Here is a 22,379-nt window from a genome sequence, read left to right as displayed (position 1 = left end):
AGGGCCAAGCTGTCAAACCAATTCCATGCTTTGTGGCTTAAGGTGATCACCTGCAGGCTAAAGGGAATGAAAACAGGACAACTAGGAAGAGCTGCTGGTAGGAACCAGCCATCACCATGGCTCCTGAACACCCACTGTTCAGGACCCATTCAGGGGAGGTATCCTATGAACAGCATCCTGCCCTCACTCCCACTCACAGTCACAAGGGAGGAGATAGTTCCTTCAGGCAGAAGCTACTCCCCAACCCTGATGGGGAAAAAGTTCCTGAAAGGCCTGCCTCACTCTGTAATGGGCCCCAGGGGCTTAGGGTGAAGTCAAACGGCAGCAAATCGGTGCCCTGCTAGACACCAGCATGTGTACACCAGGCCCCAAGCCCTCCCTATTTCAGTCACATCCCCATTTAGTTGCTGTCCCCATCACAAAGGGCTAACCTGGGCCCCGGAGCATAGTGCACTCGGGGACACTCTCCTGCCAACCTAAGTTTTCCAGTCCTCGTCACAGGGCCCTCACTCTGGCAAAAGGAACAAGAGGCAGCCCAGGGCCCAGGTTCTGCCTCAAGAAGAATGTGGTAGATGCTAGTGGAAGGGCTTCTGTAGGACATCAAACTTCAAACTCCAATTTCTCTCCTTTCCCTAAATGAGTGGGGCTTAGCCAGGGCACGGAACTCATCTAGAGGACCAGTTTTAGCTCCTTTGCCAGTGTTTCTGTTTTCACCTAGTAAGATGAGCAAACAAACATCTTACGGGCTCTGAGGCAAGCTGAAGAGACCATGATGTCAGTGGCTGGCTATGCCTGCATACTAGGCTTGAGGTCAGAGGCTCTTCCTGCTTCCCTTACACCACTCGCCACTGTTACTCATATGGAGGGAAGACTATGCAGACAAGGCCTTGAGTGGGCAGCACAGAGACTGTATTATAGGGACTAGGGAATCCAGGCACCACCATATCCACAGAGCTGCTATGAGCTCCTGGGAAGGCATCCCCAAAACAAAGCCCCCAATAGTGAGGCTGAGGTTGGCCCCCAATGAGCAGGGGGCCTACTCATAAAGTAAACTGACTACTTTAGAGGTATCCATGCTCTATCAGAATCACCTTCTTGCCTCTCACATATTCATCTGGCCTTAGCCTCCTTCTCCCTGCTCCAGTGCTTCTGCTGCCCATAGTGCTCTGTCCACCCCCTGCCCACATGGCAAACTTCCCCTGGTCTCCAAATGTCATTATTTTCTATTCTAGCTGGCCACACCCCACGACACTGGACTCTTTGGCACCCCCAGTGCCAGGAATGAGTCAATCCTGGTTGACAGTCTAACCTCTGAGGAGTAATAGAAATTTACAGATTTAAAAAAAAAAAAAATCAATCTCTGTGACATCTGTGGTGCCAAGCATTAGGCTGGGGTGGCTGTGAGTGTTCTGGTGGGAGCCAGGCTAGCAGCATCTTTCTGGGACCAGGATGGTAAGATGCTATGTTGACATGTGCTCTTGCCCTGAAGTGAGGCTTAGCCTGCATCCTCCCCACAAGCCTCCATTTGGCATGCCACCCAGGTTTCTCCAGCCTCTGACCCAACACAGATGCTCACAAAGCAAAGTGCCCCAAGAAAAGGATGCTCAGACTTGGGGGAGGCATACATAGCAAGTCAAGAGGATGCAGGGCTTAAAACACTAAGGTCTGAGGATGGTAGGGAGGAGATACAAGAAGAGTCTTGTGGCAAAGTACATCACTCCAAGGAAGTGAAAAACATTGAGTGTGGATATCCCAGGCATCTAGAGAAACAGAATGTGTTTGCTTTCCATCCTGCCACCTGACCAGTCCCAGCTGGGTTAACACTGAGGGGCTGGACAGAGTGGGGATTAGCAATGAGGGACCAGAAGTTAACATCTAGAGGCCTGTGGTCAACATTAAGGAAGGAGATGCTGACACTGAGGGGCTGGGGGAATAGCACTGGAGGAGGGTATGGCAAGGGGCAGGGCATGAGGAGCTTGAAGATACAAGCCCTTCCCTGGCCAGGTCTGAGAAATACTATTATTCAGGCAGAGTACAGCTAGATGCTAAAAGGAGAGTGGTATAACTGGGGACTCCCACACTCCTGGTCATGGCAAATGTCCAAGCTACAGCCTACTCAAAGCACTAACTCCAAGCTTATAATGGTATCTTTTCCCATCACTGTAGGGCCTCTGTGACAACAAGGTACAAGCTAGCATGGCCTTCACAGCCCAGCCAAATACTCCCAGGTTCTCCCCAGCCCCTCAATAGCTGGTACCCTACCACTGGACTGTGAGTATAGGGAAGACACTCATCCCTGGTTGCCATCTCTTCTGAAGCATCTATCTGGGCCTAGGTCTCTGTGGGGCCTGAAAATTTCATTTCTAATACTGGGAAGCCCATATCTGGACCAACTCCTCACTAACTCCACTGCCCAATGCTTGACCTCAGAGACCAAGATGGGAAGACCCTCCCAGCCCTCACTATACAGGTTGGGCTGGGGTCAGACGCAGTAGAGAGGGTCACTGGAGCTCTCTCTTACGAGTATCTGTGCTCCCTATCCAGAAAGGTTAGGAGTCCCAGACACAGCACACTTTCACCAGTGTCCTTGACCCTGTAAAAGACCCACTCACCTGGAGAACAAGGCAGTAGAGAGACAGACACATCAGGCCTGAGGTATGCCTAGACAGTACCCACTTATCTTACTGAACTCAATGTAACCCTCCAGAAGGCCAAGCTAAGATGTCTCCCAATGGGAACTTCCCTAGTGTGGGCAGCCAGGATTCACTGGCAGGTGAGTGCCATTCTTTAGCCTTCCTGGAGCTGAGGATGGTTATCTGCTATCCACACACATGCAGAAATACACACATTAACATGTGTGTGGCCCACTATGTACTACCATCATCAATAACATTCCAAATCAGGGCAGATGATGCCACCACTTTGCTGACATTCCCTATTCAGGTACTCAGGTAATGATGTAGTGGCAATGGCCCAGGGGAACAGGTAAGGTCAGAGGTGACAAGGGACAGGCTGGTGCACAGACACATGCATCCCAAAACTCATCAGCCACCTGCAAGGAGCTACTATAGGCTGGACTCATGTCAAAAGCCTCACCAAGAGTTCTGTTTTGGGAGTTCACAGTTTAAAGAGGTACTGGAAAAGCAAATGCTATTTACTTTCATTTTAAATAATAACAGCCCTACTGGGCATGGCAGCACACAGCTTTAATCCCAGCACTCAGCAGGCAGGGGCAGGCAGATCTCTATGAGTTCAAAGCCAGTCAGTCTTACATAGTTTCAAGATAGCCAAGGCTACATATTGGGACCTTGTCTCAAAGAAAGGAAGGACGGAAGGATGGAAGGACGAAGAAAAAGAAAGAAAGGAAGAAAGAAAGAAAGAAAGAAAGAAAGAAAGAAAGAAAGAAAGAAAGAAAGAAAGAAAGAAGAAAGAGGGAGAGGGAGGGAGGGAAGAAAGAGGGAGGGAGGAAAGAAAGAAAGGAAGAAAGGAAGGAAGACAGACGAAAGAAAGAAAGAAAGAAAGAAAGAAAGAAAGAAAGAAAGGGAAAGAGAGAGAGAAAGAAAGAAAGAAAGAAAGAAAGAAAGAAAGAAAGAAAGAAAAGAAAAGAGAGAGAGAAAGAAAGAAAGAAAGAAAGAAAGAAAGAAAGAAAGAAAGAAAGAAAGAAAAGAACAGACAGACTGACTCACTGAGTTAGGAGGCAAACACAAGATTCCTGCACTGAAGGAAAACTGACTGGACTCTAAAAGGCAGAGCCTCTTCCCTCGAGGCTGAGGAATACAGCCTCAAGTTGCCTTGACACTGCCACCCCATCAACAAGTCACGCACACACCCTCTCACCCATCCACTTGCATTCCACGCACACCCCAGGCTTGGGTTAAGAGTACCACTACAGGTTAGAAAAGTCTGAAAAGCTTTCCTGGCAACACCCAGTAGCAGCTAACATACAGCAGGCACCTGGGGTATACACCATGTCACTTCTCTGGACACTCAAGGACAGGTTCCAGGAAATCCTTGCCTTGGGTAGCCAAGGCCCATGCTCAAGAGACAGCCACTGGCCAAAAACACAAGCCCAGGCAGACACACTTGTTGTGATAAAGGTCACTCACTGGTCAGCACTCTCCAAAGGGATCAAGGTAGGACTTCTGTCTAACATCAAGGAGAGCCACACATAGCAAAGGTCTAATGCAGATGGCTGCTCCTGGGCAACATGCAGTAAGCTCAGTTGTTAGGCTGGCCAGGCTATATCAACTACCCCAGCATCAGGCCCAGGGGCAGCACACCCACCCCACTGCAGGCTCTGCACAGCAGGCTGCTTTGCTGAGAAGGCAATCAGGGCCACAGCCAAGTGCCTCCCAGGCAGACTGCTTTGGGCCGACTGTTACCTGAGTACTTTGCTGACTGCCTGAAGCACCATTTTGCAGCGGAGTCCAGTTTTGGGGGGATGGCTGAGCAGAGTTTGCTCTGAAGGGAGACTGCAGTGCTCTCCAAACATGATGTGGGGAGTGCAGAGCTGGTGAGGAAAAGTGGAGGCCAGGCAATGCAGCTCTGGGCTCCCTCCCTCGGAAGTGCCCTCCGCCCTTGCTCTAGGCCAATGAGGACCACGGTAGAGACAAACAGCTGCTCCCTTTACACAGCAAGGGCCGCCCAGGCTGGCAAAATAGGGGAGTGCCTGAACAGCTTTTTCAAAGTGGCATAGGCAGGGTGGGATCAGCAAAGCCAAAAGGGAGGAGACAGGGGCAGACTCAGCAGTGGGAAGGGCCTGTCAGAAAGACCCAAGTCACACCTGGAGGCCCTCCCTTGCATCTAGGCCTAGGGCTGAATACAGCCCTGATAAGTGAAGCCTGGAAACCAGCAGGCAGGCAAGGCTTCTCCAGCAAGCACACTCAGGACAGGGATCAACAGGCCATTAGATTCCCTCCAGAATGGGCACAACTGCTGCTACTCTGCAGGTGAGTTTCAGACAAGCTTTTTGAAAAGGATCAACAGGCTTCTGGAGAATCTAGGGGGTACAAAGCTGGTTCTGGACAGAGCTGCTAAGGCCTGCCAGTCAGGACCATTGCCACTATGGCATCAGAAATATCCGGAACATATCACGGGCAACGAAATTGTGTAGCCAAGGTCTTCTTTGTGGCTGTTCTGTACATAGGAGACTGCCAAGCCTTAAAAATCAAATACCTAGGAGTGGTACCCCCACCTTATCTCATCCTGGACTCCATTGGAGTGTCAGAGTAGTCAATATGGACTGATAGGGAGGCTCTGCTCCACAAGATCCACTATGGTTTGGGTGCCAGTCAAGCTCCCATGTTCCTGCCAATTAAGGGATGGATGGGCACTGCAGATCTTCTCTACATAGGTGACAGATATGAACCAGGCTTGGGTGTTTTATTTTCTCCAGGGTTAGACAGAGGCTATGGGATGAGGAAGGAAGACGGTCCTCTCTTAACCTCCCACCAAGGGTCCCCACATGACTTGTCTCTGAGCCAGGAGCCCTGGCTGTCCTGGCTGGGTTGCCTGCAAGGTCTCCACTTCACAGAGCCTCTCTCAGTAAGGAAGAGGCTTTGTTCAGCTAGAAGTGAGTAGGTGATGGCTGAGAAGCTTGGTCCTACCTCCTGGAGGGCAACCTGGTTACAAGCTGAGCTTTTGAATAATATACTTCCTGGGAGTAGTATTTAAAAAGTGCTAGATATGTAAAGACACAGAAAAACAAACCACGACCAGGAAAGAAAGCCAGTGCAAACAGACTCAGATGCCAGCGATAGTGAGTAACTGAATCCCACAAGCAGGTTATGTGTCAATTTTTAGAATTTAAAAACAGCATCCAAATGAACAAGAACACATACACATGTAAGTCAAACTGTTACACTGTGAAATGAGACCCTAGTGACACTGAGAAGGCAGGGCAAGCCAACCAGCTAGCTAAAGAACAGACAGAAAGCCAGAACCCAAAAGGGGCATCAGTAGTGTATAATGGTGGAGACAAGGAAAGAAGTTGGACAAATGGCACAAGGCCCAAAGTCCTGGGTGGGGATCAGGACAGAAAAGCATCGAAAGATTTATTCCGGGCAGTGGCATGATCCAATTTATGTTCCTCACAGGTTTCTCTGGTTCTCTGGTGGAATGTACTAATGGGGATGGAACAAGAAATCTGGGCTAGCAGCTTCTGCAAACATTGAAGGACGTGGGGTGGAAAAAAGCACTTCCTTAATATGCTCTGGAGATAGCACCAGGGCCTGATGGTGAGCCTGGTACCAATGATGGAAGAGATGGCATCCAGTATGGCTTCTGGCAATCTGCATCACTTTGTTCTGTCTTACTATTTGTTTTGTTTTTGTTTTTTCGAGACAGGGTTTCTCTGTGTAGTTTTGGTGCCTGTCCTGGATCTCACTCTGTAGACCAGGCTTGCCTCAAACTCACAGAGATCTGCCTGACTCTGCCTCGAGTGCTGGGATTAAAGGCGTGTGTCACCAACACCCGGCCTGTCTTACCATTAAGCATAACCTGAAGCTGGGTAATCTTTTTTTTTTTAACTTTCTTTTTTATTCTTTGTGTCTTTCACATCATGCATCTCAACCCCACCCATCTCCCGTCCCTTGCATTCACCCTCTGCCCTGCAACCTCACCCCCAAAAACAAAACAAAATAAAATTTAAGATAAAAAAGGAAAAAAGGAAGAAAGGGAAAATCTCATCATGGAAGCTGTAGTGTGACACAGTGAGTCACACAGTAAACCCCTTTATCCATACATCTTTACATGCAGGCGTTCATCGCAAAGAACTGTTGGTTTGGTTCGAGGTACCTGGTCTCTGCTACACTGTTGACACTGGGCCCTAACTGGGACTCTTCCTGGACATCCTATTGTTGTGCTGTGTCGTGGATATCCTATAGTCCTGGGTCCACAGGACAACACTCCCACACACATGCCTATGCTCCAGCAGATCACAGGTGGATGCTGGGATGGGCCAACACTTAACCCCGGTTCTGCACCTGGGTAGTTGCAGGGTTGGTCAGCCTGGAAACTAGGTAATCTTAAAAAGAGGGTTTGTTTAGTTTACAGTTGTGAAGTTCAGAAATCCCCATTTGGCAATTGCCTAAAAACAGAAAACCTAAAATGTTCCTTTTTATTTTTATTACTTTATTTTTTGGGTGTTTGTATGTCTGTCTGTACTACATGTGTATCTGGTACCCAAGGAGGCCAGAAGCAGGCATAAGATTCCCTGGACCTGGAGTTATAGATGGTTTTGAGCTGCCATGTTAGTGCTGGGAACCAAACTCCAGTCCTCTGGAAGAGCAGCTAGTGCTTGTCACCACCTAACCTTTTCTCCAGCTTCACATCAACTACCTTTTTGCTGACTGAAGTCCAAGACGTCATAGAGTATCACACAACAAGAGATGGGGAGTGTATGTCTGTGTGGCTTCTACTCTTATTTGGTCAACAGAACTGTATCCTAGGGTTCCAACCTACGAGATTTCTCTAACCCTACTCACCCACTGAAGCTCCTGCCTCTGAACACCATGGTAAGAATCAGTCTCCGCTGATGAATGTCTCACAGTGGAAATTAAAATCAACATACAGGCTCTTGGGAGGCATACTCAAACCATATCCAGACCACAGCAGCACCTGTCAGAATGGCTAAAAAAAAGTGCTAACATGGAGCAAGTAGATTCCTGAATCATTTACTGGAGGGAATCCAAAATGGCCAACTAGTCTAGCAAACAGTTTGAATGTATTCTAAAAAGTTAAACATACAATTACCATGTGACTCAACCACTTCTCTCCTGACTTAGAAAACTGAAAACTATGACAAAACCAAAGTATGAACTCATTCAGTGGAGAAAGGGATGTGTTGGTAAGAAACAGTGGTAAGCCCTACCTCACAGCTAGATGCATCAGAGAACAAAACAGAAACAAAGCTTAGTAGTATCTCTGCCAAGCTCAGAGCGGGCAAAGTTTTTCAAAATACAGACAACATTATATTAAAAGGAGAAAAAAGAATCTCACCAACATTTAAACAGACATAAACTGTCATAGAATATTATTTTAAGATGTGTTACATTTGTTTATGCTGTGGAACATTTGTTTAGTGATGCAAAGAAGTATTGCATTCCTTTATGTTGTATTTGTTTAACTCTGTGAAGCTGTGTTACTGTGCCTGTCTAAAACATCTGATGATTTAGGTTTAATAAAGAGCTGAATGGCCAATAGCGAGGCAGAAGAAAGGACAGGTGGGGCTGGCAGGCAGAAAGGATAAATAGAAGGAGAAATCTGGGAGAAGAGGAAGAAAGATCAAGGAACAAGAGAGGAAGGAGGAGGACTTCAGGGGCCAGCCACTCAGCCACCCAGCCAACCAGCCAACCAGCTACACAGCCAGGCACGAAGTAAGAAATAAAGAAAAGGTATACAGGAATAGAGAAAGATAAATCCCTGAGGCCAAAGATAGACGGGATAATTTAAGTTAAGAAAAGCTGGCAAGAAACAAGCCAAGCTAAGGCCAGGCACTCTTAAGTAGGAAAAAGCCTCTGTGTGTATTTATTTGGGAGCTGGGTGGCAAGTCCCCAAAAGAGCTAAGAGCAAAAGAGTAAAGAAAACAACCAACAACAACAAACTTTTTTTTTTTTTTGATGTTTGTAAAAAATGAACAGACTTGGTGTGGTGGTTTGAATAGGAATGGCCCCCATAGACTCTGTGTTTGAATGTTTGGCCCATAGGAAGTGGCACTATTAGCAGGTGTAACCTTATTGGAGGAAGTGTGTTACTGCAAGGGTGGGTTTTGAGGTCTAAGAAGTTGAAGTCTAGCTAGTGTGTCTCAGTCGTCTTCTGCTGCCTACAGATCAAGATGTAGAGCTCTCAGCTCCTTCTCCAGCACCACGTCCTTCTGCCTGCATGCTGCATGCTTCTCACCATGACAATAATAGACTAAACCTCTGAAACTGCAAGCCAGCCCCAATTAAATGTTTTCCTTTATAAGAGCTGCCATGGTCATAGTATCTCCTCATAGCAATAAAACCCTAACTAAGACACTTGGGGAGGGAAAGACGACTCAGTTGTTAAGAGCACTGGTTGCTCTTCCAGAGGACCTGGGTTCTATTCCCAGCATTCATATGGCAGCTCAAAACTACCTGAAACTCACTTTTAGGGCATCTGATACCCTCTTCTGGCCTCCACTGGCACCAGGCACACACATGGTACACAGACATACATGCAGGCAAAACATACATACACATAAAATAAAAATAAATCATCTTAAAAAAATGAACGTAGTAGGTAACCATAGGTTGCATGTACCTAACAAAAGACTCTTATCTGCACTAAGTACATAAGTCTTATAACTCAGTGATTTAAAGAAAAGACAATCCTGTTTTCAAGAAGAGTTAAATGCTGAACAAGACACATTATAAAGGCAACAATCCCAGTGTTCTGGTTGGTTTTATGTTAACTTGGCGCAAACTAGGGACATCTGGAAAGAGGAAATCTTAATCCAGAAAATGCCTCTATAGAATTGGCCTGTAGCCAAGTCTGTAGGACATTTACTTGATTGATAATTGATATGAGAGGACTCAGACCATTGTAGGTGGTGCCACCCTGGATAGGTCCTGGATGGTATTAAGAATGCAGACTGAGCAAGCTATGGGGAACAAACTGGTAAGCAGCAGTCCTCCATGGCCTCTGCATCAGTTCCTGCCTCTAGATTCTTGCCTTGATTTCCTTCCCTGACTTCCCTGGATTAATAGACTACAAGCTGTAAGATGAAAATAAAACTCTTTCCTCCCCAAGTTGTTTTTGGTATTTTATCACAGCAATAGAAACTTTAAGACATAGGCTGCTATGCATAAGAGTGTTTGTTTAGCAGAGCTGGTTGCTGGGAAGTGCATGCTACCTGAGACAGAATGGCTCAAGCCAAACAGAATGCAAATACATGACAAGGTGATAAAAGAGGGGGACAACCAGAGAAGGAACACAACATTGGTGGGGACAGGAAGTGGAATGACAATTTTGGGAAACAGCTGGTAGCTTCTTTTAAAGTTATACCAAGCCAGTAAGTAACTCTACAGCTACAGATTAACCCAAAAGAAAACATAAATGTCCATATAAAGATTCAGGCAAGAACATGGTAGCAGTTAGAAAGCAGAAGCCTTACTCTGAAAGGGTGAGGCCTGCTACATGGTACTGCCCATGACCAGTAGAGTTCAGTTGAAGAGCTAGTGCAAACCAGCTACAGGTAGTATGATTCTGAGCATGTGACCAGGAAGTGCAGCAGACACGCAGCTGCAGTTGTGGGTGCACTGCAGCACCTCAAAGAGAACTCTTCTGGTGTCAAAACCCAGCTTTTCTCTGCCATCACACAGCTCAGCAGGTCCACATCAAAGAAAGCAAGGGCCTAGGACCATTACCACTCTGATCCTGTTTGATGCCAGAAGCTACATGGGGTCAGATATGGAAAGTACCCTCCAACAGCCACATCTGTGCTATCAGAAAAGAGACTCTAGGGCAGGGACCTTATGTCCATTATATTCCCAATACCTAGAATAGAGCACCAGCAGGGAGTCAATATTTGGCAATGAATGAAAGAAATTCCAAATTAGTATTATAGTCAGAAAATAACTTTTTTTTTTCTTTTTGGTTTCTTGAGACAGGGTTTCTATATGTAGCCCTGGCTGTCCTGGAACTCACTATATAGACCAGGCTGTCCTCAAATTGAGATCTGCCTACCTGGGATTAAAGGCATGCACCACCACCACCTGGCTCAGAAAATTAATTCTAATAGCACTGCTGTGGGATATCTTTCTGTATGCTGTGATGTGAGTATGTGTTGCTCCCACTGGTTAATAAATAAAGCTGCATTGGCCTATGGCAAGGCAGGATGGAGCTAGGTGGGAAAATCCAAGAGAGAAAGAGAAGAAAGGCAGAGTCAGGGAAACACTGCGAGCCACTGCCAGAAGAAGCAAGATGTAAGAGAAGAGGTAATGCCACAAAGCCACGTGGCAAAACATAGATTAATAGGAATGGGTTAAGTTGTAAGAGCTAGCTAGCAAGAAGTCTGAGCCATAGACCAAACAGTTTGTAATTAATATAAGCCTCTGAACAATTATTTTATAAGCAGCTATGAGAGCTCAGATGGGAGAGATTTGTCTGGACCTCAGGGCTAGGCGGGACAGAAAAACTTCTGTCAACATAGCACAGAGTAGATATGGGCAGGTGAGGGAGTCAAACCACAGTGAGTCAAATGAGATTGCTTCCCCTGCTTCAATGTGTTCTCAGTCCACGAGGCCTGAATCAACTCTATGCTCCATCCTTGCAGTTCCCTGATGGCATCCGGAACAGTTCTGGGAACAGGCTGACATGGTTAGGTACAAAGCTCTTATTATAGGCTCACTGGGGTAGGAATGGGGGAAAGGGTGGCCTTTTCCAAGACAGTAGCCTCTGTGACATATGCAGCTGCCTGGACTGGGATGCCCACAGTGACCCAGATGAACGGTACTACATCCCCAAACTAGCCACACTGGTATCTAGGAAAAGCTGACCTTAGAAGCCATGTATCTGTTCCCCATGAAATCTGAGGCATGGTCCCAATGGCTGTGTTAAGGGGATAGGGGAAAGTCTATGAAAAAGTAGGATTTAACCTGCTCAAGGACCACTCTAGTAAGGTAGGCACCAGATCTGTTCCTATGAGTTACAGGCCTAGCTGCCCTCCCAAACACATACCTGGATGCCACACCTTAGTTCTTCAGTCATAAACACTTCCCCAGTGAGTTTCTGCCCTTCTGTGATTTGCCTGTGACCCCACAGTGCCTGTGATGTTGATAAGTTAATTCTGTGCTACCTTCCATGTAAACCAGAATCACTAGGATACCACTCAGTCACAATAGTGATACCTGTACCAGTGATTCAGTAGACAATGGGGACTGAACTTTATCACTGATGGCAACTGTGGTTAGTAACAGAGAAATGGGAGACTTATGGTGCTCAGATCACAGCTCCAGCCATTCCTTGCTCTCCTTCATTCTCTCACAACACACACACACACACACACACACACACACACACACACACACACACACACACACATCTTTACCCTCTGGACAAGTGTTGAAGCTGTTATACGCTAGTCTGGAGCAGGGCATAGAAGACATAGAAGACATAGCTATCTTCCAAAGCAAAATCCCTAGGGTGGGTTAAATATGCCCCATAAAGCAAAAATTTAAGGTAAGCAAAACTATGAGGCAAGTGAGTCTCCTGCCACTTTTCAGGGTTTTATCACACAACATAATGAAAGTACTTATTTGTGCTGAAATGTTTCTTGAGGCAGGCAAGCTAATGGGAGAGAAACATGGAGATATCTTTTTGCTGTGTCCACCCTGGAGAAGACCTCCAGGGTTCTATTGCCAGGCTACTGTAGCTGGCAGACACATAGCTTTACACAGCCAGCCAAGACTCTCAGGCCCAGGCTAGGAGGCCCATTCCATAGAATAGTCTGTTCTCTGGTCTCACAAGCAGGAGTAGGGGTGAGACCACTAGGGAAAAGAGTGTCTGGTGGTCAGTGCTGAGATCAGTCCCAAAGTAAGAAGAATCACAAGAATCTGCAGACCCTGACATACAGAGTCTCTTGTTAACCACCTTGAAGTAGAAGGCCTTTCACTAGTTCCTGCCTTTGAGGTTCCAAAGCATCTGAGCTCCTAAAACTGCTTCCAGAAATGAGTTTGTACCATAGAACAGCACTAGCCCAGCCAGAGAACTCCAACCAGCAACCCCTGGTACCCAAGTACATCGGACAGGAGGACAGCACACAGTTCCCCACAGAATAAGGCAGGGCCTTGCATCATGGATGTATAGTCCTTTGCGTAAAATATTTGGCTTTCCACCCTGTGTCCAGGTCCCAGGCTCTTTTTTCAAAAGCTTACCAAAGACCATCCCAGGCTGGTTAGACTGGGCAATCAGCCTATATTGAGGGTTCAACTCTGCCAGGCTTTCAAAGGGAAAGGACCAGGGACAGGAGTCTTGGGATGGGAGCTCAGGGGAAGAGAAGTCAGTGGAGGGCTAAAGGGGAATGCATAATAGGGAAAGAACCTCTAGAGACTGAGGTAAAGTCTGAACTATGATTTGAGGACTTGGAAAGGTCCTGTAGAATTTAATTAGAAGAGCAGAGATTTCACTGGCACCATGGGGCAAAGTTGGACAGGCCCTGGGGGTGAGAGGTAGAAGGACCCAGAGATGCAAGGACAATCAGACATCCTAGATAACCACACAGTAGAAACATTATTACCTCAGGTGACATCCTGATATAGAGGCATCTGCCTTGGCTTCAGCCTTGTCCTCCCTTAGCCCCACAAGAGATGGAGACAGACCTGCACCTGTCAGCTGAGCAATGCCCCAGGGAGCTTCCTCCTGAGACTCAAGGCTTAGCATCCAGATGATTGCAGTTCTCACTTATGAATGACCAATAAGCAGGTGTCATTATAAAGTATTCTCACATTGCAGATTCTGGTGCAGCAGACGCTCACGCAGAAACCCCTATCCATAGGAGAGGTGCCTGGAAGCAATCACCCACATGTTCACATCTGCAGTCAGCTTATACACCTGAGGCAACATCCTGATTGAGAAGCTCCTGGGCCCACAGACCTACTTTGGCCAAGAGCACAGATTCCATAACAAAGTTGCCATTTCAGTGCCCTACTGCCCCCAAGCAAAGCAAGTGTATCCTCCAGGCATATATTGGACAGTCCAGTTAACTGCCCCCAGGTCAAGTAAATAAATGCTCCCACCAGCCATGCAACCTTAGCCTGGAAAAAGCGAAGGCATGCCAAGCCCCAGTCTGTTGGGAACACACCTGGTCAGGCTGTAGGGGCAATTTCTCACAAATCACATGCCTGGGGAAAAAAACCCTTAGATAGAAATCCAGAGTGACCAACAGTAGTATCCTATTATCCCCTGCTCAGTCCTGTTGGCTTCAGTAGCTTCCCACTCCTTCCTGAGTTATGGAGAGCCTGCAGGATTAGAGGCAACTCCCAGGCAGTGCAGCCAGAGAGCCAACGCTGGGCAGAAGGAGCACTGCCTGCCCACTGCCAAAGATTAAGAGCTCCTCAGCAGAGAAGTATGTTGTCCCAGTCTCCTGGCAGGCATTCCTCCAGAACACAGGTACCTGAGGCAGTGAAAGGTGAGAGTCTCTGTTCTGCTTACTTCCAGACAGTGCAGTCTTTTCTTGGTATGCCACAAGGTTCAAAACCACCATGGTGGGCTGTACCTTTCCTGCTGGGAAAGGAGGGCTCCCTAAGAACACCCCCGTCTTGACACCAGCCTCTCTATGCTTCCAACCTGACCTGCATGCAATTATCTCATCCACCCTATGTGACTACACTAAGAGATTCTGGGTAGCAGAAGACCATCCTACTCAGGGGCTTGGCCTGTCAGCTCTCTTTAGGGGGAATGGGTAGCCTGAGTAAATGGAAGGGTGGAGGTAGCCAATATGACTACAGCAGCAGCAGCAGGAGACCCCCATGGAACTTCAGGATATAGGGCTTCACACCTGCTCTGCTAGAGGTTATCCTTTACATAGAGGCTCCTGGGCCAGGCCCAAACCTTGCTGCCAACTAGTTGCCAATCCCAGAGTAACTTCAGGCTGGTCTGGGTAGGAAAGGAATACTCTCTGTGCAGGGGTCAGGCAAGGACACCAAGCAGTTGCTTTCTGACAACTTTATACAAACTACAGGCTGAAATTCTAGGAAAGGGTAAGAAAGCCACTTCTTGGGACTCCTTCATGTGCCAGGCAGCACAAGAACTGGCACAAGGCTAAAGAGATGGCTTAGTAGTTAAGAGCACTTGTTCTGACAGAGGACCTGAGTTCAATTCCCAGGACCCACATGGTACCTCACAGCTGCCTGTAACTTTAGTTCCAGGGAGATCCAATGCCCTCTAACCTCTTTGTGCACCATGCGTGTACAGATATAAGTGAGGAAAAAGTGATATCTATATCTATCTATCTATCTATCTATCTATCTATATATATATATTTATAATCTAAAAATAATTTTAAAACTCAACTAAATCTGATTTTTAAAAAAAGAAAGAAAAAAAGAAAAAGAAATGGGCACAGACACATTAGTTCTCACCATAGCCCCCCAGGGCTCACACAGGACCCCTGGAAAGTGAACAGACTGCTTTCCTCTCAAGTTTTCCCTTGGCAGGGAAAAAAACAAAAAACAATCTGAAGTCACTGAAAAATAACTAATGGAAAAAGCTGCCCTCTTTTCAAAGCAAACACGCACTGCCTATGAACTTAGGTCCTAGAACCCTGATGCCAGCAGACCCCTGAGTGGAGGGCTTAACAAGAGTGTCCAAGGAGGAGCTGCACACACCAAATGAGAAGACTCTACCTAGCATTTGACCTGAAGAAGAAGTGTGAGGGCTCTGACATGGTCATCAGTCTTACAGACATTGTATAAACACTGAATCCTAAGGTCCAGCAAAGAAAACTGGAAGATGAGAACAAAGATCTTTTTCTTTTTCTTGTATCGATAGCAGCTGGCATAGAGCTAGCACTGAGGAGGAACATCCTCCTGTCAGAAATGCATGCACAGCACCCTTCCATCTCAGCGGATCTTCCTAACCCTGTAAGAGCATCAGAGCAGGCATTTCCATACCCACAATGGGTGTTTAAAAAAAGACCCACTGCCGGGCGGTGGGTGGTGGTGCATGCCTTTAATCCTAGCACTCAGAAGGCAGAGGCAGGCAGATCTCTGAGTCTGAGGCCAGCCTGGTTTACAGAGTGAGTTCCAGGACAGCCAAGGCTACACAGAGAAACCCTGTTTCAGAAAAACAAAACAAAAATAAAAACAAAAACAAACAAACAAAAAAAAACCCACACAGTCTTGTCCTAGTTTCCTTTCCCGCTGCTGTGATAAAAATACTGGGCAAAAACAACTTTACAGGATGTGGTGCTTTGAAAGAAAATGGCCCCCAAAGAGAGTGGCACTACTGGGAGGTATGGCTTTGTTGTAATAAGTATGGTCTTGTTGGAGGAAGTGTGTCACTGTGGGGGTGGGCTTTGAGGTCTCATATATGCTCAAGCCATGCTCTGAGTCCCAGGCCACTTCCTGCTGCCTATAGGTCAAGCAAAATGTGGGACTCTCAGCTCCTTCTCCAGCACCATGTCTACCTGCACACCACCATGTCACACCATGATAATGGACGGAACCTCTGAGAATGAAAGCAATCCCAATTAAATGTTTTCCTTTATAAGAGTTGCCGTGTCATGGCATCTTCATAGCAATAGAAACCCTAACTAAGACACAGAAGAAAGGGCTTATTTGGCTTACCTGGTTACAGTCCATTACTGTGGAGGAAGTCAAGTCACCTAGTCATATGCAGTAAAGAACAGAGAGAATGAATCTATGCACTATTTTATTCAATTTCTCCACTCTTATACAGTCTAGGATCCAAACCCAAGGAATGATCTGCCCACTTCAATTAAGATAATCAAAATAATCCCTTACAAACCTACGCACAGGCCACCCTTATTTACAAAATCCCTCATTTGACTCTCTTCCCAAGTAAGTCTAGATTGTGTCAAGTAGACAGTTACAGCTATCACACACCCAATTTCTTAAATTCCTAACCATATAGAATAGGGCAGTGGACATATGTCCATGGCAGACCTCCAACCATCTGGAGAAGCAGTGTTTTAACTCTAATCAACCAATCCCATTATAATCTTTTTCTTAAAAGTGTGGCCTAACAAAACTGAATCAGTTCATCTTTCTTCCATGTGGTGTTCAGGGAGGGCTGTACATGGCAAAGCTGTATGAAAAGCTGTACTCATGCCCATGTGTGCATCTCTGTGTGTCCTTCCCTCTCAGGCCCTCTCCATGCCATGAAGCCACACAGCCAGGCCAAGACCCCAAGTCATTTTGCTCTGAGGGCTTTGTGAAGGCTCCCCCAGGACTGAAGTCAGCTCTGAACCATTTTCTCAAGTGTTTTCCTTACTACATCTTGAAGCCCCTCACTCTCCTCACTACAGTCACACACTCAGGAGCTGCACACTATCTGCCTTCCCTCATCACTCCACCAGTAAGTCCCAAGAGGAAGTATATCACCTGCTTCCTCCTAACCACCCCAACACCTACAGGAACAGTGGCAATGAGGTGGTACCATGAGTGTGTAAACTAGCTTCACTGTGCTGTTGGCAAATTTCCTCATTCAGCTTTTTACACAGTGGCACTCTGGACACACTCTTACTTCTGACTCCTATGTACATGACTGTCTAGGCTTCTGTCAACTTTCCTGCTAAAGAGGACTCACCACTGACAGCGTCAATGGTCAAATCTTGTTGGCCTATTGTTTTTCATTTGTGCACAACCAACACAAAAAGCACAAGGCTCCAGATGCGGCCAGTTTGCCCATGCAAAGAGAAAAGCACCTCGACATGCTTCCCGGTAGGATTACAGCAACCACAGGCAATAAAGTGCAAAATCAGCACCAACTGCACAGTCCAAGCTGAGGCATGAAGACCAAGGCAACCTAGGAGCCCCTTTCTATGACATTTCATCACAAGCAAATGAAGTGCTGAAGGTAGGCGGGCAGTGGCTAAGGGCGAAGCTAGGGATGGCTTCAGAAGCTCTTACTACTCTATATTGTCTCCTGGGGTGTGGTTCATGGCTACATGGGCTTGTCAGTATGTGTGCCCAAGCATATGCCTTAAATTGCTGAGTTGTTCTAAACATATATCGCACTCCAGGAGAAAGAACACGCAGCACAGCTTCCACTAGGGGACAGCCTAGAGGCAGTGGCAAGTGCAAGGACAGTATAGAGAGTTCACTCAAGAGTCTAGGATAGACAAGGCAATCCCACAAAACTAGACTTGCAGATCTGGCTCCTCTGAGGTCTGAGAAGGTTCACTGCAAGATCAGGGAGGGAGATCTGGGAACTGCTGTGTTCTGCACAACCTAACACTCACAATGATGGTGTTGGAGCCATAGGATGGTGGCTTTTCTGCAGTGCCGAGATGGAGCCCAGGGCCTTGCATACACTACATCAATGATCTACTTCTGAGCTCCTCCTGCAGCTATGTGTCCCATTCTACTCTAAGTGATTTTTCAGATAAAAAATTCACAGTAGCAAAGATAGAAGAAAGGGAAAAAAGGTGTGAAAGGTAACAGTACTCCCTCTAGGTTATACCCTTTATGGTGGTTTGAAAGAAAATGGTCCCCAGAGGGACTGACACTATTAGGAGGTGTGGCTTTGTAGGAATGGATGTGGCCTTATTGGAGGAAATGTACCACTGTGCGGTCAGGCTTGGAGGTCTCCTATGCTCAAGATACCACCCAGTGTCTCAGACCACTTCTGGTTGCCTGTGAATCAAGATGTAAGAACTCTCAGCTACTGCTCCAGCACCACAACTGCATGCAAGCCATCATGTCACCACACTATGACAATAATGGACTAAATCTCTGAAAATATACTACCCCGATTAAATGTCTTTCCTTTATAGGAGTTGCTGTGGTCATGGTGTCTCTTCACAGCAATAGAAACCCTAACTAAGACGCCCCCGGGGGTGGACGGGACATCCTTTATCCAAACACTAATACTCAAAACAATTGGGCTAGATCCTGAGTAAGATGTCATTGTCCCACTGATGAACAATGGCCCAGAAGCAACCTAAGAAAAGCCTCAACTGTTTACCAACATCCTAGAAGTCACAAGAAAAGGAGCTGACATACAGGCTGGAGGGAGACACAGGGAGAGCTTTTAAGAACTAGCTTACTTACCAGCATCATTCACCAGAGGAGAGGAAACTGTGTGAGGCAGAGGTTGGCAGCTAAGGCAGGCCTTCCCTTACACTGGGGTCTGACCTGTTCCACATGGTTTCCTATACTGGCAGTGAAGCACTGGAGCCTTTATCCTTGACCACCTCCAAGAGGACAAGCGCACAGGGAAAGAAGGCAACCATATTTACATCCATGTGGCCAGGGTGATGTTCCTGTGCCAGAACTCCATAGTCCTTCACCAGAAATCCTGTGCTTGGCTCATGAGACAACTCCACTACTACTCAAGATGAGATATTCTACAGAAGGAGCAGCTGCTGTGAGCTCCACCCTTAAACCTACCACTGTTCCCACAAGCCAGCCAGTGATGCTGGAACTCAGCACCTGTTTCTTCACGTGTTGAACTGAGGAATACAAGGACAAGGACATCCTTTCCCAAGTCAGGAGGAGCCTCCCTTCCACAGTTGTCAACCTGGAACCTGGAGAGGATAGGACAATGTAAAATACAGAAAGGAGTAGGCAGCAAGCCAGAGTACCTCAGCTCCAAGAGGAGGCCAAGTGTGCCTTGCAAACTGACACAACTCAGCCACAAGAAATTAGGAAGAGCCTCACTTCCAAGGTAGCAAGTAGAGGACTCACAGGGGCCAGGCTACAGGCCAAACACCCTCCTAAAGGTGAGGCACTGATTGTGAGGAAGCAGCAACAAGGTAAGGTTGGAAAGAAAGTACTGCCTGGAACAATCGAGAGGGAAGAGGAGGAAGGCCAGAATTCTAGGAAAAATTTAGAAGACAGGAAAATGCACCACCATGCTACCCAAATCCTGTTTCAAGCTCATGTCCCACCCAAAATTGGAAAATTAAAGAGGCTGTTGGGGGCTACAGTCATCCTGTCTCACCCAGCTGTTGTACCAACAAGAGGGCAGGGGTACTAAGGGGTCTCCACATCTCTTCCTTTCTGATGCCCTACACTCACAGACTACTACACATGACAAATGAGAAAGAGGTCTAGGGAGGAAGGAAGACTTGTGTTCATGGCTAAAGCATGCCTTATACTGGAGAGGCACAGAACCAGCTCTAGGTTCACCTACAATCACAGGTGGGCCCTACACCCACCAAGCTGACTGTTCATATTCCCAGGAGCTTGTAGGTTCCAAAGCCAAGTCCATTCACTGCAGGAAGACTGTAACATCCTGCCTATCACACACCCTTGGCATGTCACCAAGATGTACAGGCTCTGAGCACAGGCAGTCAGGAAAGGGTAATGGCCAACTCTGCCAAGCTGCCCCTCCCTGCCTGGTGGTATAAAAACCTCAGCTGCAAAATTTAGCCCGGCTCAGTCCCCAGGAAGGAGGCAGAGAGCCCTACACAAGAGGGAGGCAGCAGCTCTGACACAACTGGCCAGATGGATAGAGCTGCTCAGAGCCTGCCAGGTGCCTGCTCCCTGAGTACTGGGTTATGAGGCCCTTCCAGTTGTCCTTCCACATTACATGCCAGGCAAGGAAGCTCACACAGAGGCTTTATTTGGTACTCCAACCTAAAAAAACTGAAAATCAATAGGGTTTTGGTGGGTTGTTTTTTTTTTCCAAAAGGAAAGTCTGAAATACAGAAACACAGAGAAGTAGGACTTTCAGAGAGAAATATAGAGAAACTGCCTATCAGAGGAAAAGGAAAAGGCATCTTCATGGAAGGATAAAAGCCATCTCCAGAAGGGAGTGCAGAGGATTCCAATGCAGAGAGCTCCACTGAGGACTGGTTACTGCCTTCTCCCATCAGGAACATGACCTGACTGACGCAGGTGGGAAAGCCCAGGCCCACGGCTGCAGCAGTGCAGCTTCAATCACACAGCATGATATACACCCTTTCTAGGGCTCTGCCTGGCCTGGGGCTCTAAGGAGGAGGAGTCCCAAACCACCAAGTGGATTCTAAGATCTGAGAGGTTAACTTAGTATCTGGCACTGTCCTTGTTTGTGGTATCACAAATACCAGGTGAGAGGTGCCAAGGAGAACCAGCAGGCCTTGTCAGGGCTCTACAAGTCTTGGTTATTTTGTACAGGGAAAGATTGGGTGGGCAGAACAGGAGGAGGCTGGCACTCCAAAGACACAGGACATTGGTCCTTCACTAGCCACCCGTTCCACCAGCTGCAGGTCACCAGGCAGGCATCAGGCTGTCCCCTCAAAGGCACATTCCTCTCTAATTAGAAATATTTTTGTCTTTAAATATGGAGAGGAGGCATTAGATGTGGGAGTTGCCTGTGTTCTGAAAATGAGGGGAACAGCAGAGCAGGTGCTAGGGACTATCCTTCACATTTTTCAAGGAGGCAGCAACTGAGAGGCTGTGGCTTCCAGAGGAGATTCTTAGCATACAACACCTGTGGACGGGCTTGATAACACTGCCAGCCACCTCACCAGCCAGTCAGGACAGGGCAGTTTACCAGTCACCACCTCACTGACCCTGGCTCAGCCTTGGCCCTCGGCCAGAGAAAGCCTTCTCAAAGCCAAGCTTGCTCAAGTCACTCTTGGATCCATGTCTCCAAAGCCAATCTTGATCCTTTTCCTACTGATGTAACACACTAATACCTGGGTAGGAAATTTATAATAGGCTCATTCAGCTCCCCATTCCTGAGTCCAAGAAGCTAGCATTTGGTGAGGGTCTCCATGCTATGACATCCATAGCAGAAAGTAGAAGGGCAAAAATGGCAGAAAATAAGCAGAAGTATGCATAGTACTAGCACTTAAACTAGAGCAGTGCCTGTCTTGCTCTGGCTACTCAGACTCCCAAGGGCCTCTAAGACCTACCATGACATACATGTGCTAGCCTACACAGACCTTCTTCAAACCCCAGCATTTGCCATACCCTCTGCCCAGAAGGCTCTCACTTCCCTCCTGCAGATCTCTATGAATCTTCCCAAGGTTACCCAAAACCGCTGTCCTCCTTAACCTGCCTGATCTGTAGGTTGTCACCTGCATCCTAGAGAAGGGCCCAAGCAGCAGGGGGACAATTTTACAGGTTCAAGTGTTTGCAAATCAACACCAAAGAGATGTCTACCCCACCCAAAAACAGTAATAAAAAGCAAGGAAGAAAATAGATACAAGTAGGATGGGGCAAGCAAAAGGCCAACAAACAAAAGAAAAGAAGAAACAACTAAAGACAATGGCTATCACTATCTTCCATTACAGCAAGCCAGGCATTCCCTGCCCAGAGGTTACCACACAAAATGCTTCAGCATGCACAACATGAAGACCCATGGACCAGAAAGTCTGAATTTTAGCAATTTATCACAAACATTCAAACTCAGAATAACTTACAAATGAGACTGAATAAAGCATTGATTACAGAATGATACACCAGAAAGAGCAAGAGAGCCCTTCCCCTCATGAGGGCTACAAGTCTGCTTTTTCACATGTATAGAAGCTGGTGATGAGGCTGTGCCATGTGGTAGGTCTGGGCTATCAGGGGCATCCATCCCCACTCAGGTAGACTCTAGTGCATCCAGTACCTGTTATGAAGATGCCCAGGGCAGATGGGTTGGCTCCACATCTGCCCCACTTCCCAGTCAGCAACCAGGCCTAAAGCAGAGGCTTTGCTCCAGGTCTATCCCATAATAAGTGCTATTGTGACCCTGAAGGT

At 47.1% G+C, this 22,379-nt stretch overlaps 1 protein-coding gene across 3 annotated transcripts in view; it reads right to left on the bottom strand.

The window, feature by feature from the left end:
* Mob2 (MOB kinase activator 2) overlaps positions 1-22,379 on the bottom strand; it is a 61,981-nt gene that overhangs the window by 13,522 nt on the left and 26,080 nt on the right. The window contains exon 1 of one of the 3 annotated variants that reach the window (XM_059264335.1): positions 4,383-4,562. The exons of 1 other annotated variant lie outside the window; for it this stretch is intronic. In XM_059264335.1, the coding sequence (XP_059120318.1) occupies positions 4,383-4,492 (110 nt within the window). In that variant the 5' untranslated portion in view covers positions 4,493-4,562. Of the gene's footprint in view, positions 1-4,382; positions 4,563-22,379 lie in introns of those variants that run through there. One more of the 3 variants, XM_059264318.1, reaches the window with a different exon arrangement.

The sequence above is a fragment of the Peromyscus eremicus genome, chromosome 1 (genome assembly GCF_949786415.1).
Source record: "Peromyscus eremicus chromosome 1, PerEre_H2_v1, whole genome shotgun sequence".
NCBI classification, from domain to species: Eukaryota; Metazoa; Chordata; class Mammalia; order Rodentia; family Cricetidae; genus Peromyscus; species Peromyscus eremicus.
This window is presented reverse-complemented; position numbering and strand designations above follow the sequence as displayed.